The sequence below is a fragment of the Cygnus atratus genome, chromosome 20, assembly GCF_013377495.2.
Source record: "Cygnus atratus isolate AKBS03 ecotype Queensland, Australia chromosome 20, CAtr_DNAZoo_HiC_assembly, whole genome shotgun sequence".
NCBI lineage: Eukaryota > Metazoa > Chordata > Aves > Anseriformes > Anatidae > Cygnus > Cygnus atratus.
The window spans coordinates 4,256,058-4,270,805 of NC_066381.1; the positions used below are offsets into that span (position 1 = coordinate 4,256,058).

The following is a 14,748-nucleotide window of genomic DNA, read 5'->3' on the forward strand; positions in this document are numbered from 1 at the left end:
ATCCTCAACTACTTCAAGGAAGCAAGCAAATAAAGGGTGTATTCCTTTTTAGAGGGACTGCCATGTGGTCCTAAAGGAGAACACATCCTCCTGACAGGAAGACTTTGTTTTCTCTCATTTTTATTCTCTATTTGACTTGTGAGTTGCTTTGGAGCTTATGGCCAAACCCAGGAGTTTCTTAACCCCACAGTCCTTCCAGGCATTATGTTTCTGCTAACATTCTGGGCCACATCAGCTGTCTTTTCAGATATCTCACATTCATTTTCATTTAAGGCTCAATTAACCCTTGGCAGGATGCCATTAGAGACAGCAGATTTATACCAGTAATTAGTATGTTTTGAGGAATCTGAAACAAGATCTCAAATCCTTGCTGCTTTGCTTAGTGCAGTGATGAATGCTTAACCTTACACCTTCAACTTAAAAAAAAAAATAGCCTTGATAATTTTGTCTCAATTTCCTTTGAAACCTGGGAAAGGTAGTACATTATTTTCCAGTGCGACTCACTTGCAAGGTCCTTCCTAATATCTTAGAGTTATAAATACCCATATGTGTGAGACTGGCACTTCAACATGATTGTGGCCTGCCACTGTGGACTTGGTACAATTGAGGATCCTTGCATTTCTGCAGGTGGGAGTGGAGTTAGAAGCAGCATGTTGTACTGTGTGTTTTAAACACCATGAGGAACATCTTGGAAGTATAGAAAGAGAAATAGACTGAGGAGTACCAAAAAGTTCCTATTTAGTCCAGATTGTTGATCATGTAGCATTAAGTGGTTCATTATTTTACTGTTCTCAATAATTTGAGAATTAAAATCTTTTACTTTTGGCTTAGCTAGTGAGGTTATCTTGAGCTGGGTTATAAAAATACTGTTCTTCACCTAAGCACAGGTTTTTATGGTTTTCATCTTAATTAACAAGCTTCAGATTTAGATGGATTAATACAATCACTCTTTCTTTCTTTTGCTGTATAAGTTCAGAAGTATAATCTGTCACTTGTGAGAACATAAAGAATTGGACTGGAAGCATTCCAGACTCTTTACTGTAAGTGTTCAAAGATTTAATGGAGTCCTCAGTCATAAAATCTTTAATTTGAACTAGACCTTTATATTCTCCATTCTTAAATTCACTATTTTTACATCCAGGGGATTTCCTGTTATCCAAGTATATACGGAGGCCCTTTATTACCCTGTGTGTGTGTTTTTTAATTCAAATCAAATGTAACTGTCAATGGTAGATTGCACTTAACCTCCTTAGGTTCGTATTTCTTCTTTAATTGCATTACATTTTAAGGTTTAGCACTGGATATTTACTGCTGTTAATAGTGCGCCATATTTTAATGAAGTCGTTATCTTCTGCAAATATATACAGAACAATGGAGATTGATTATATGTGATCTTTTGAAGAAACTATGTCTCAAAGCCATTTAAAATGAATAAACACAGGGGGAAGTTTCAGTAAATGTAGTCCCTTATGTAACACAGCTTCAAAAGTAAGGAAATGAGTGGTTGGGTTATCAAGAGTGTTTGCCCTCGTCTTCCCCAGTCAGAGACTGCGCCTCAGCAGGTCACTAGCGTAACTGCAGTGAGCCTGGGCATGTGCTACAAGCTGTGGTTTTCTCAGAGATGCTCCAGAAGTGCAGCACTGCTTTTTCCAAAGTCCACTCACCTCCCCTGTAAGCTGGCCAGACTCCCTCTCCACCCAACCTACAGCTTAGCTCTGCAAATCTATTGTCAGTCAGTTCAGGGAAGTCTCAGAACATGGAAAATAATTATCTAATTTTCTTGAAACATGTGAAGAAAAGGCAAGTATTACCTAGAGATCATGTACGGAAAATCTGGGACAAATCTGCTGTGCTCTGCTAGAAAGCCAGCCAGCTGAACACCTGTTTTCAATGCAAAATAGTGCATCACCCTTTGGTTGGGGCACTGCAGTGGCTTTTTCACAACAATCTTAGAGTTAAATACAAAAGATGTGAATTGAGCCAAACCATGTTTGCTGTGAGCCACTTTTTTCCAGGCACACAGTGAGGCTGATAGTCTTGTCCTACCATTCCATCGCAGCCCAAAATTCTCCTTAGCCTGGTAGAAAGGTTTTACTTCTTTTTTTTTTTTTTTAGGCAACAATCAGCTTAAACATTTTATAGCGTCTTACAGACTTTATCATTTCCTTTCTGCCAAAAAAAGAACAATTTATCTATTTCTTTAGATTATGTCTCATCTTGCTTCCTTTATTTTTTTCTTCTTCTCTTCTTTCATGATTTCTACTATTTTATACCATGCTGTTTTTTATTCCATTCCTATTATCCTTACAATAGCCATGATATGCAACAAAGCACTAAACCCTGTGTCGTAAAGAGAGGCACTGACAGAGAGCTCTCGTAGGTCAGGGAGCTGAACCAAATTCCTTTTTCTCGTAGCCTTACAGCTTGTGTATCCATCCAGCCTGGGACTTGGTGGTATGAGGGGCTATGAGCCTGCGTAAACCCAGAGGATTACTTACGGATTGGTTTTGCATCTGTAGAGAGATTGATCTCTCTTAGGCAGAAGAGAAAGCAGAGAGAGATGAAGCTTTTCCTGTGGTGAAAAAGAGATCTGCAGTCTATGTGAGGAGCTGAATGGTTGCAAAACACAGTTCAGAAATTCCAGTTTGGGTCACCTAGAAATGGAAGCCAGGAGGGGAGGGCAATCTGCGTGCAACTGGTTCAAGAAGGTGCTCAGACTAAAGCTACTTTGACATAGCCACTCAGGGGCCCTGGGAGAGGGCTGGATTCTGAATACCAAGCCCGTTAGGTGTGGTATCCATTAGTGACAATAGAGCATACTTGAACACCTAAGCTAGCATTAGTGTATATGCACATAGCCAAGAAATACTTGGATCCAGTTGCCTTGCAGTGACTTTAGCCTTTAATGCCTACAACGATTCTTTCGTATTTAGCACCTTAGTGGCCATTTTATTGCTTCCATGGAGGAATCTGTAAGATTCAAGAGAGGAGATTAGGTAGAGCCAGCTAAAGAGTAAGACGGTGCCACTGAGTAGCGTTGGGGTTTACTTACCTCAGAATGAATGGAGCAAAATATTCATAATGGTAAATTGATAAATCTGGAGAATATTCTCTTTAAATAATCCCCCGGAGCTCTCAGCCTAACACACAGCTGTAGAAAAAAGACCCCAACCACTGAACAGGATGTTGGGTTGCATTACGGTAAGAAGAGAGTATATATCAAAAGAGGTGTTACTGTTATTACATAAAGCAGTGGTGAGTTCTTGTTCAGAGTGCTCTTTTCAGTAGTGCTCACTCTACCTAAGAAGGATATGATTAAGGGGATAAAGCAGGGAGAGTGAAAATAATACTGTGCCTTTCAGGTCTAAGTTATAAAGCAAGACTGAAGAGCTTTGGTATTATCTTGTTTAAAAAGAGATCTTTCTGTGATTCAGTCAATGATTCTAAAATAATGAAGAGGATTAATCACGTTGAAACAGACAAAGTCTGTGAAAACAAGGAGACTTAATTTAAAAAACAGAATCTTGGGAAAAGAATGAGGACAGGGAAGGGAGAGGCTCATGTGAATGCTTCAAGAAATATGTAATGTCAGTTATTGGTGGGGTCCCTTGAAACTAGAAGCTTTAGAGCAGAATAAGGTGAGGGTAGATCTGTAAGGAAAATATGGGCATGATAGCGGCTTGTGGTTGACTGTTTACCAGTAACACACAAAATTCTGAAAGCCATGCCAGGGCAAGCTCTGAAACACCTGCAGCACCGAGGAAGCAGAATGTCCTACAAGCCGGGTGGTGAGGTCCAATGCAGGCAAAGATAGTGCAGGAAGGCGTTGACTGGCAGGAAGTTTGGTGTGTGAGGACGGATGGCTGTCAGGTGAGGAATCTGTGGAATAAGGCAAAGGAGAGAAGAGGGAGAGAGCATGAGACTGGTACTAATCCACCTTAACTGCAGACACCTAGGGAGAAACTTTAGGTCATTTTAGGTTTTTGGGGCTTACAGGGGCTGGGAGGAGGGTACTTCTCTCCAGATGCACTTTCTTGTCTTATTTGCCTTTATTTTTGTTAGGAAAGGGGTCAGCCCACACCCTTTTAAGTCACTTGCGCAATATGAAAGGGATATTGGACTCCCATTCATGGTGGGGTGCTCAAGTCAGACAATCTGGATCCATAGGGAGTTTGAGAGAAGTAGGAGGATTTCACGGCCAGAGTCCAAAACCGAAACATTCTTTCTTCATGAAAGTCCCTGCTTCTCTGGGATTCAGAGAGAATCCATGAGTCAAGATAGATTTTCAAACCAGATAAGTGTCTGGATACCACTGGATTTGGATATCTTACTGTCAGTGACTCCATTGAAAACTGCAGACTGCCATCTGGTAGCTTCTTCCACCGCATGTTATAAAGTGCTTTATTTTGTGGTAGAAGTTCAAGATTGTCCATGGCTTGGAGAGTTTGTAAGTTCGGTGTTTGTGTCCTGTACAGCATCAAGGAAGCAGGCAGCCCTCTGGGACTGGATAATGCTTAATGAACAGTCAATGATCAGGAACATAATTTGAGGATATCGACATGAAGACAGACCTCCCAATGTTTGCTTTAGTGATCTCAGTGATGGGAGAGGGAAAACGCTTATTAAATCTGCAGATGAGGCGAAGCTGGGACTGAAAGCAAGAACACTGGAAGGCAGGATTAAAATTTTAAATGGTCTTGATAAATTGGTGATGTGATCTGAATAGAATAAGATGAAACTCATTAAGGACAACTGCAGGGCACTGCACTTTGGCAGAAATAGTTTTAACTAGCAAATAAAGGATGGGGAAAATCAGGCCAGCAGTTCTTCAGAAAAAGGTAGAGGATCCCAAATTAAACATGGATTAACAATGACGTAGGGATGCCAAAAAGGCAAATCCTCAACAGGGCTGTGCAGAAAAGGTATTGCACAGAGGTATAGGTTGCAGATGCCGTGCTATGAGGTAGATGTAGATCAGCTTGAAAGACTAGAGGAAAATAACAAAAAAGGATCAGAAGTATATGACATATGACCTACAGGGAAAGTCTTAAGAAGTTTGGATTGTTTTGCTTCTAGAAGGCAAGGAGAGGTGTTCAAACGTTTTGAAAAGTACTTTGAGGAATTAAAAGTCTGCTCAAAGAGAGACAGGATCATTTTTTATGTCCATAATGGAGAAAGTAAGACATTGAGAGCTTAAATTACAACAAAACAGACTGAGGCTGGACGTTAAGAAAAACTACCCGTACAAAGAGGGAAGCACTGGAATACGTTGTCAGAAGAGCATGGGGAGTTTCTGTCTTGAGGCCTTTCAGAACAAGGCAGACAAATTTGTGCCAAGAGTAATCTATGTGTAATAGATCCTTCCTTCTAGCAGGGAGAAGGAAGAGGCATTAATCAACTTCCACAGTCCTTCCTGGCTTCTATTTGTGTCTGCACTGTGGCAGGTTTGAGTGCAATAGTCCTGGTGCTGCTGTGCATTGGCTTTATCACACCTGTGTGACTCCCTGCTTTATAGCTTTCTTGGTGAATCCGGTACATCAAGGGTGTGTCAGAGTCGTTGTGCACGTGCAGATCAGAGCGTCACTGCATGGCCAGTTGGGGGAAAATTTTTGCCTGACATCAAAGGTCATATAATTTATTCATCCCAGGATACAATAATGCTCAGAATATGTGTAAATCCACTCCAACGTGTCTTTGTCTCACTGATCTTTTAAATCATAATTTTCCATCTGCTGAATTATGTTTCAATCTGAGTTATTTTATCCACTATATTGCTCTATAATACCCACACAAGTGCTTCACTCAGGCAAAATTCTTCTCTGAGGTCAATTAATTTTGCCAAAGTCATGACTTTTGGATCAATTCTTGTGCTTCATACAATACCACTGTATATTACGTTTACCATGTGCCAAACTACTTGTGTGACTTTTTTCAGTTCTATTGCATTTTGATTGATTTATTCCAGGTCAGATTCAAGCAATCTTGAGAAAAAACACACTGGCTTCCTCCTAGCTTAGAAAAAATACACAGTCCTCTAGATTTTCAGTTTGGTTCAGGTTTGGTTTGATGTCTTAGTAATAGACATTTTACAATAAACTTAGTAATCTCATAATTTAACTTATAATAGATATCTTTAACTCTTACTGTCACTAAGCTCTTAGCCATCTCTTTTGATTTTCCAAGGTTCCTTGATTGCTTTGTTAGATCACAAGGAAATAATCTAGCTTCCTTAGGAGGCTGCAAGGGTCTTATCCAAATTATATTTGGGTTTAGATGGTCTTAATCGCCGACTTCTTTCTAACATCAAAAGGACATTTCATAATTGTAAAACTTCACAAGGTTTTATCAAGTAGAACAAAGCTGCTTTTGCTTTGGTCTCATCTTAGTATATACATGAAAAGTGCACTCACAAAATGCAAGGGATGGGCCTCAAAATTTATTTGCCATGATTCTTTTGTTCTCTAACAACAATCTAACTCTCTTTTTTTCAGCTTGTTATTGACTTTTGCAATACTGTGAATGATGCTGAACAGTTGAGATGACATTACAGTTCCGGGCTGGACTTTGCTCTTCCAGGTATGACAGTGCTTTGCTACCTTTTTAAGCCACCTTAAGACCTTGTAGAAAATAAATCCCTCTTTTGCTGTATCGTTCCACTGCTTTTTCATTCTAAACTGAATAAAAATCAGACTAAACACTGAGTGTTACTTTTATTGTCCCCACTTCATTTGTTGTCTGGCTTGCATGTGGTGTATATCTTTAAAGAGATTATAGATGTTTTCACAGAACATTTTGTGGTGTTTTATGTCCCAGGTATGCCAAATGGACTAAGGAGCTGAAAAATGCTCCAGACCATGTGAAACCTCATGTGCCCACACATGTCCAACAGATTAGTTCTCTGACACAACGGTTCAAGACTGTCTCCTGCATAGAAAGTGAGCAGCGTGCAAGAGGAAGGCCCTCCAGAGACCGCTTTTTGAAAACCTGGCCTTTGCCTCTTTCCATTTCCTCCTATGCTTCCATCCATTTTGGCTTTCCACCATGCATCCTTGCCCCTTCTATCTTGAACTGAGTTGGTGAAATACTTCCAAGCAATTTATTTAGCCCTGATTGTCTAGGCAAATCTTTAATTAACATGCCTATGCACAGGCCTAAAAAGTGTAGCTTTATCTTTTGAAATATAGTATGTCTGGTTTGTAAGAATAGGGCTGTTCATATTTTAAGGGTTCTCTTCTCAAAACTAGTCCCTCTGATAAATTGAATGAATTATGTTTTTGTTGGCTGTCTTTGTTACCTCCATCACTGCGTTTCCAATTTATCAACGTAGTTTTGAGAAATTGTTAGAATATGTTGCACTCATAAGCACCGTGGGGAGAAAAAATATCCATTTATTACTGCTATCGTGTTTGATTATATTATGCATATCCAAAGGACTAAAAATGAAATGTCATCTTTAATTCTCCCCTTACAGTAGACAATATCACCCTTTCTTCTCTTTTTCCAAAAACAGCTTGGAAGTTAATTCTTCATTTTCATCTTAAATCAGCCATGCAAAATAGAGGCAAGTGTGCATTAGGGAGAGGACACGAGTAATGGGAGCCTGGAGATCTGAGCTCTATTTCTGGCGCTGTCTTTTGCTCTTTGCAGCCTTCAGCAAAGTCATTTGACCTCTGGTCTCCAGTGTCTCAGTTCATGAAATAGGAAGAGTGTTACCTTCCTACAGATGTCTCTAACGATTTGCCAGAATCATATCTTATCTAATCACCTGTGTTTAATATCTCCTCCTAGGGCCTTGCAAAGTCAGTGAAGGCTGAAGTGGCAAATTTTGCACGCAACCAGAAATAAAACCTTCTTGGACAGTTAAAACATGAAGACTGCTAACAGCTTTTGAAGGGACTAACCCAAGCCAGGAGAATGGGTCGCAAAGCCACTGGTGCTATTCAGCTAAATCCCGATAAATGATTGATCCCAGCCTGTCAAGGCAGGAAACTGAGCAAGTTGGGACAAGAGGATGAAACAGGCCCTCAGCACAGGGCCTGGAGCTGAGGTAACCTGCTGGAGTGGGGGCTTGGCACCGCTGCCCCCAGGATGGCTGTGTGCCTGCAGCTGAGGATGGTCACTCACAGATGAGGATGATCACCCTGCTGAACGGGTAGAGGAGTCTTGGAGTTGTGTAATGTCCTAGAAATGCAGCAGTTCCTGAGTGGGCTCTTAGGAGAAAGGTGAGTTTGGGAGCAGTTTGCTCCCCTACTGACAGGGGAGATCAGAAGCTAAGGTTCCTTTTTCACTGCCCTGCAAGTTTCCTGTGGGCTGGCTCTGAGCAAAATGGCTCAGGGTGGCTGAATGCCCTTGGGCAAGTTGCTGGGAGCTGTGTGACTTGGTTTCTCTTTTTTTTAGAGTGGAAGGGAAGAGAACTTCTCCTTGCTGAGGGGAACTGAAGTAGGGAAAGGTTCTGTGGTGGAAAGGTTCTGAGCCAGGGCTGGGGACAGAGGGTCCTGTTATGTCCCAGCCCCAGGCACTGGGGGAATTTGCAAATAAATGGCGGTTGTGCTGAGCTGCCAAGGCTGCTCAGAAGCTGCTGGACCGGACCCATTGAGCTCTCTTTGAGCCCAGAGGGTGCTGACCCGTCCTCTGCTCTGGGGCTCAGATGCCCTGAGGGCAGCCGTGGGGTAAGCCCAGGGGTGCTGTGCTGAGCTGCCCTGCAGCTTTACCCCTTCCTTTTTGTGTGATTTGCTCTAGTGATTAATGACAGCGGCTGTTTAAAAACCTGGTGCCTCATTTGCAGTCTAAACTTGTCTGGTTACAGGCTCCAGCCAGGGGCTATTTATCTCTGTGCAGGCTCTGGAGGTGGGCACTGTGGGGGAAGGGGTAGGTGCTCACCCAGGGAGGGGATGAGCCCAGCCGTTTTTATATTATCTCTCTGGGACCAAAATATCTATTTGGGAACTGGGGGTGTTTAGTCTGGAGAAGGGGAGGCTCAGGGGAGGCCTTATTGCTCTCTGCAACTGCCTGAAAGGAAGGTGTGGGGAGCTGGGGGTCGGCCTCTTCTCGCAGATAACCAGTGATAGGACACAAGGGAATGGCCTCAAGTTGCGCCAGGGGAGGTTCAGGTTGGAAATGAGGAGACATTTCTTCTCAGAAAGAGCGGTCAGGCATTGGGACGGGTTGCCCGGGGAGGTGGTGCAGTCACCGTCCCTGGGGGTGTTCAAGGGAAGGTTGGACGTGGTTTGGTGGGTGGCAGTGGTGGTAGGGGATGGTTGGACCAGAGGATCTTGGAGCTCTTTTCTAACCCTAATGACCCTAGGATTTTATGTTTCGCACATCACCTGTGTAACTCCGTTGCCCCACTGTGGCAGCAGGCACCAGCCTGGCTCTGTCGGGGCGGCTTTCTTCCGGCACCCGAGTGCCGGGGGTTCCCCAGAAGGGGCTCGGGGTGAGCCGGGGAAGCTCGGGGCAGCGGTTTGGCCTCGGGCCCGGGCAGGCGCTGCCTGTGCCCGGGTACCCGGGGTGCTGCCGGTGCCTCCCCCCGGCAGCGGGCTGTGCTGCGAGGCCTGCCAAGGGTTAACGCCGAAGCCCCACGCCCCCTTTGACGGAATGGGGCCAACCTCGCCAAATTTGAAAAGGCAGCCGGGGGCTGGGAGTGCGCCCTGGGCGCCCCGAGCAGCCCCGGACCCTGCGCGGGCAGCAGCCGCCGGGCTCGGCTGGGCTGGGGCAGGGAGCGGGGCTTCCCCCGGGCCCTCCGCGCCGCGGGACCCGCAGTGCCCCAGGAGCAGAGCGGGGAGAGCAGGAGGAGCCCCCCCGGCGGTGCAAAAATGCAGTTCGCTCTCTTCTTGTCCTGGTGCTGCTGCCTGCACGGATGCGCGCTGGGAACGGGCTTCCTCTATCAATTCCCGGCGTCCAGCCTGCAGCACAACTACCCCGAGCAGAGCTCCGGCTCGCCGGGCAGCGGCTTCGCCAGTCGCCGGTGAGTAGGAAGGGAGGGGTTTTGGGGGGGCCGGGGGGGAGCCGGGCTGCTCCGCTCCATCCTGGCTGCGTGGGGAGGCTCCCTACCTGCCGGGGCACGGGGCAGCAGCGGTGAGCGAGAGGCCAGTTTTGGCCAAAAGCTCCCCTCCTGCCTGCCCCTCCGCCGGGGAGGGATGGGGGGCGGTGGGCAGCGCGTCCCCGCAGCCCCCTGCCACGGTGGGTGCCGGCAGAGGGAACTGCACTAGCCCTCGGCTGCAAGAACTTGGTCAGCTCAACAAAGGAAAGAGCTTAATTACAGAGCTGTCCTCCAGAGCCCCAGCTCTCAAATAGCTGTTTAAAACCAGAGCTCACGCTTCTCTCCCCTCCCCTTCCCCAGCCGGTTTCTCGTAGACAATATAAATCAGCCTTGATTTACTGTATCTTGCTGCTTCAGTAGAGCAAACAATTTAGTCTTCTCCCCCTCCCCTCTGTTTTCTCTGGGTATTTCTCTGGAGGTGAAACAGCTGTTCACATGAATGAGCCGCACTGTATGAAGCGGGAGAGTGGCTTAACCTGACTCCAGTTGTTCTTGAATTTCACTGTTTTTTTCCTGCAATTCCCTTAAATGGGAACTTGGGAATTTAATATTCAGGGCTCGTCCATCCTGTCTCTCCCCCTTCCCCCTCCCTTGTTAATAGTCGGTGTGCACGAGTCCTGCTGCTGTGCAGGAGGGCTGAGGTTCGTTGGCCCTGGCTTTTTGGGCTAGGCACCGGGCTGGGGCTCCTGCGCGGCGATTTGCATCGATCGCCGTGTCACGAGCACAAGAGTGGGTGCTAGCCTCGCACAGCCCTCACATATGGTGCATATTTCTTCTCCAAGTGGGGGTGGTTTTGTTTGCTGGCCTGTCAAACAGGCCTCAGTCTGTAGGGGGTGTGATGTTAAACTACAGTAACTGTCAAAGAGTTTGAAACAGCAGAAAATTATAGGAGAGTAATGGGATAAACCTATCCCAGCTGGATCCGTTCCAAGGTACCCCCTTCCCCGAGCATGAGCTGCAATGAGAACCACATGTCATTTGTCTTACATATCTATTAGCCTGCAGATCTTTGTTCAGAGCTACCACACTTACATGAGCGAGGACTGTGTCGCTGCTCACCAAAGGCCTTCCCCAATTCACACTCCTGCATCATTTTCCCAGGCCTCAGTTGTTTGGATAGCTGACCCTTTGCCGGGGGAACACATCCCTCCCCAAGTCCATAATGGGCTGTATAAAGCCATCTAAGGCTAATTTAAACAATGATGTTGGGAAATCTCTTAGTGTGTTTTTTTTTTTTTTTTGTCCAGTGGAACTTTGCCACACGAGTATCTCCCGTTCTGGTTTAAAGCAGAGGGGGAAATAAATTGAAGGGAGGGAAAAATCACTGGTGCATGTTTTGAAATAAAAAATTGGAGTACTTAGTCAAATATCACACGTTGAAGCAATCTTTGTGTGCTTGAATTTCCCATTGAGTGGTGGAGTTTTGTTGTTGGCAAATGTCTAACAGCTTCACTTTCTGCTGGGAAAGTCCGTGTGGGAAAGCTGTACCCAGCCACAGAACTGGACCTCTGTGGGGAGCCTCCTGCAGGGCACAGCTTCAGGTCGGGGTGGTTGTGCTCGTCTGGATCGAATGTGGTGCTGGATGAAGGACGAGGCTTTTTGCTCTAAAATTTGACATTGATCTATGTGGATGTGAAGACTTTTTTTCAGGGGACTGAGTCTGGCTGGTACAAACTGCTGTTTGCACTGTTCAGTGCCCCCTTTGCTATCCAAACGGGTGACCTTACAGCACCTGACTGCCATTAGGCAACAGCAGCCATTCTCCCCTCCTTTCTGCAGACTTACTTTTGGCAAACCTCTCAGTGCGTGCCTTGTCCAGTGACTTCTGCCGTGCCTCCTGGATGCCCTCAGCCAAGCGCAGACAGGCTAGAGCACCACACAGTACTGCTGCAGCTCCCGCCCTGTTTGGTACCCGCAGCACGTACTGATGTGATGCTCTGCAGCTGACGGCTCCCGATGTGAGACCTTCCCTGTTCCTGCAGTTGTCTTTCTGTCCTTGATCAGCAAGCGAAGACATGTTTGAGCTGTTTGGCAATCTGTGGTCACTTTTTAAAAAAATTGACTTGTCAAGAAAGTTGTATCTTTCCAAGGGAAAAAAACAAACCACAACAATTTTGCTGGAATATCCTGTCTTCGTAGGAAACCATTCCAAGCTTGCGAGCTGATGTAGGCCTTGGTATCCAGGCTGCAGGCCATCTTGGAGATGGGCTCCCAAGGCTCTGAGGACTACTGGATGCTTTTTCTGAGGCCCTGAGCAACATGAAAAGTCTCTGGTGTGTGTAGGGGATATTTGGAGGGGGAAGCAGAAAGCATTATGCACATCCTTCAGAATGGAATTATGAAAATGTTCTGGTGGAAACGTTGCTTGCTTGTCTCCTTTTTTTTTTTTTTTTTTTTTTTAGAAAAAAACCCACGTTCTGGTTGGATTTAATGTCAGATCTTAGGTATTAGTTAAGATGTTTGCAGTCTAACTTGGCACGTGCTTGAATTGCTGTCAAGTTCTGTAGGGGATGCCCAAGTACTAATGCCTGAAGTCCGAGCAGCAGTGCTTGTTGGCCTTGTGTAGTGTAGCAGCCTGGCTATTTTGTCTGAAATTCCCATTGAATCAGGCAGTCTCCTAACAGGACACTTGAATGGCCGGCTTTCAAGGTCACGGTGTTTGGGTGGACCTGCCATAGGTCTGCTCTTTTCAAAATATCTGCCAGTGTTGTGCGTGGTCCTACAACTGCGTGTTTGCTAGGAACGGAGTTGGCCCTCCCCAGCCCTATCTGAAGGACTGTGCACAACTAAGCTGTAACATAATGAAATGCAGCCTCTTAGGTGAGTTTTTAGTACTTTCAAGTAAGTGTGGGTCTCTTCCTGCGATAGAAGCCTGTTCTTGACATTAAAAGGTGACCTATAAATGAGTATCCTGATTTATGTAGACTCTCACAGCACTTTGAGGACGCTATCTCTGGAGTTTTCCTGATGGCTCTCTGTTAATTCTCTCTTTCCCAGAGAAAGGTTGTTTGAACCTAATTTCAGCCCCACATTCTGAACCTCTTGTGGCTCTTAAGTGGGTGTGGAGTATACATATTGGAGAACTGTGTTTTTTTCCCTTTTCTGAGAGAATCTTGCTTTCTGAGTCATTCCCTCCATCACCTAATAGACCATTCATTGCCTGGGGTCGCTGGTTTTCTATGGTTTGCTGCGAACTGTGTGGGGATGTCAAGCAAACAAACTGGGATTTGTGTCATGCTGAGTCCTCAGCACTAATTCCCCTTTGAAGTGCCCTACCCAGGTAACCAAGAGGTCAGAAGGTCCTGAGCTCATCACCAAACCCTTGAACCATCCGGTGTTTGTTTCATCTGATCTTCGTCTGACTTGCGGGGTTCAGTGCTGGAGCTTTGCAATGCAATTAAAACAGCGAAGCTGATGGAAGTGTAAGGACTTAGCAACACTGGAATGGCTTTGAAATACCAGACGTGACTGTAGTTACTGCAGTAAATTGTATTCATTTAGGAAATCTCCTACTGTCTTGCCTTTCCAGATGCTTGTGTGAATCATTTCCTCTCATGTATGCTTCATTTTCCAGCTCGAGGAAGGAAAAGGCAGCAGAGAGGCAAAGCAATGGGTGGCAGTGAACTTGTGCTCCCCTCGGATAAATTAACAAACGCGTCTCTTTCAATAACCCTTATTTGTTCAGTTTCTCAAAGCTCAGCTTGTTAGTGCACTAAAATCCTAGCTGAAACACATCAGGTTAGAAACTTAACAGCCTTGCTTGGGGTTCTTGAATCTTGGATCCTAGCTCACGTCTTTGTTTTATATTATTGGGCTGTGCCTTGATAAAGAGGAAAAAATAAGAATGTCTTTAAAAATAACGAAGCACTGAAACCATCGAGTGCTTTAGGCCTACAGAGTTAGAATAATGGGTTAGCTACTCAAGCTTTCTTGCTTTAGACCTAGCACGTCTGGAAACATTGTTTTGTAAAGCGTAGGCTACCTCTCCTGTAGTGTGGTGTTAAAATTCATTGGACCTCATTTCTGCAATACGCTCAAAGCTCTCAATTCGCTTTTAATTAGATGTAGGCAGTGCTTAAATTTGCTTTCACTGAAGCGTAATGTTTATTTTGAGGCTTTGAGCTTAAAGCTAGCCTGTGCCAAAGCTATCGCAGAGATTCTATTAAGGGTTATAGCTGCAAAAATTAAATAATGAAATGTTACTAATTGGGTTATTGTCTTGCAAATTTTCAACTCTTCATGTAATTGAACAATATTAAAGTTCCTTCTCAGTGTATTTGTGCACAAAGTGGCACTGACCTGAACTAGAGTCCTTAGGTAGTGTTACAGAAAGGAACAAAGGAGGGGAAGGTGATATTGGTTCGTATGGGTTTTGTTCCTTATTTCCTTTTTAGGAAGACACAATTATTTGTTAACTTGCGGTTTATTACATGGAATAATCTGGTTGAGATGTTTTGGCTTTTTTTGGATGTCTTTAACTTTCTCCTTTTGGAAATGAACAGATGAATATGTAAAGAGTGTGCTTGGGTGAAAGCATTTCTTGTAATGCTTAGGCCTGGCTATTTGAAAATAATTGCCTCCCTTATCCTTCCTCTCAAAAATATACAATTTCAGGTTTAAGGCTTGTTTTCAGCTCCCAACGCAGGAAAACCGTAGCTCTGGCAAAGGAGAAACCTCTCCTATTTGTTTAGAAATGGCTTTCACACAGA

General features: G+C 44.8%; 1 protein-coding gene across 1 annotated transcript in view; it reads left to right on the plus strand.

Annotated features, from left to right (window-relative positions):
• The first annotated feature begins 9,812 nt into the window (after positions 1 to 9,812).
• The window catches only part of COL26A1 (collagen type XXVI alpha 1 chain), a 168,843-nt gene continuing 163,907 nt past the window's right edge, over positions 9,813 to 14,748 (plus strand). The window contains exon 1 of the mRNA XM_035559059.2: positions 9,813 to 9,964. Within this exon, the coding sequence (XP_035414952.1) occupies positions 9,813 to 9,964 (152 nt within the window). The remainder of the gene's footprint in view (positions 9,965 to 14,748) is intronic.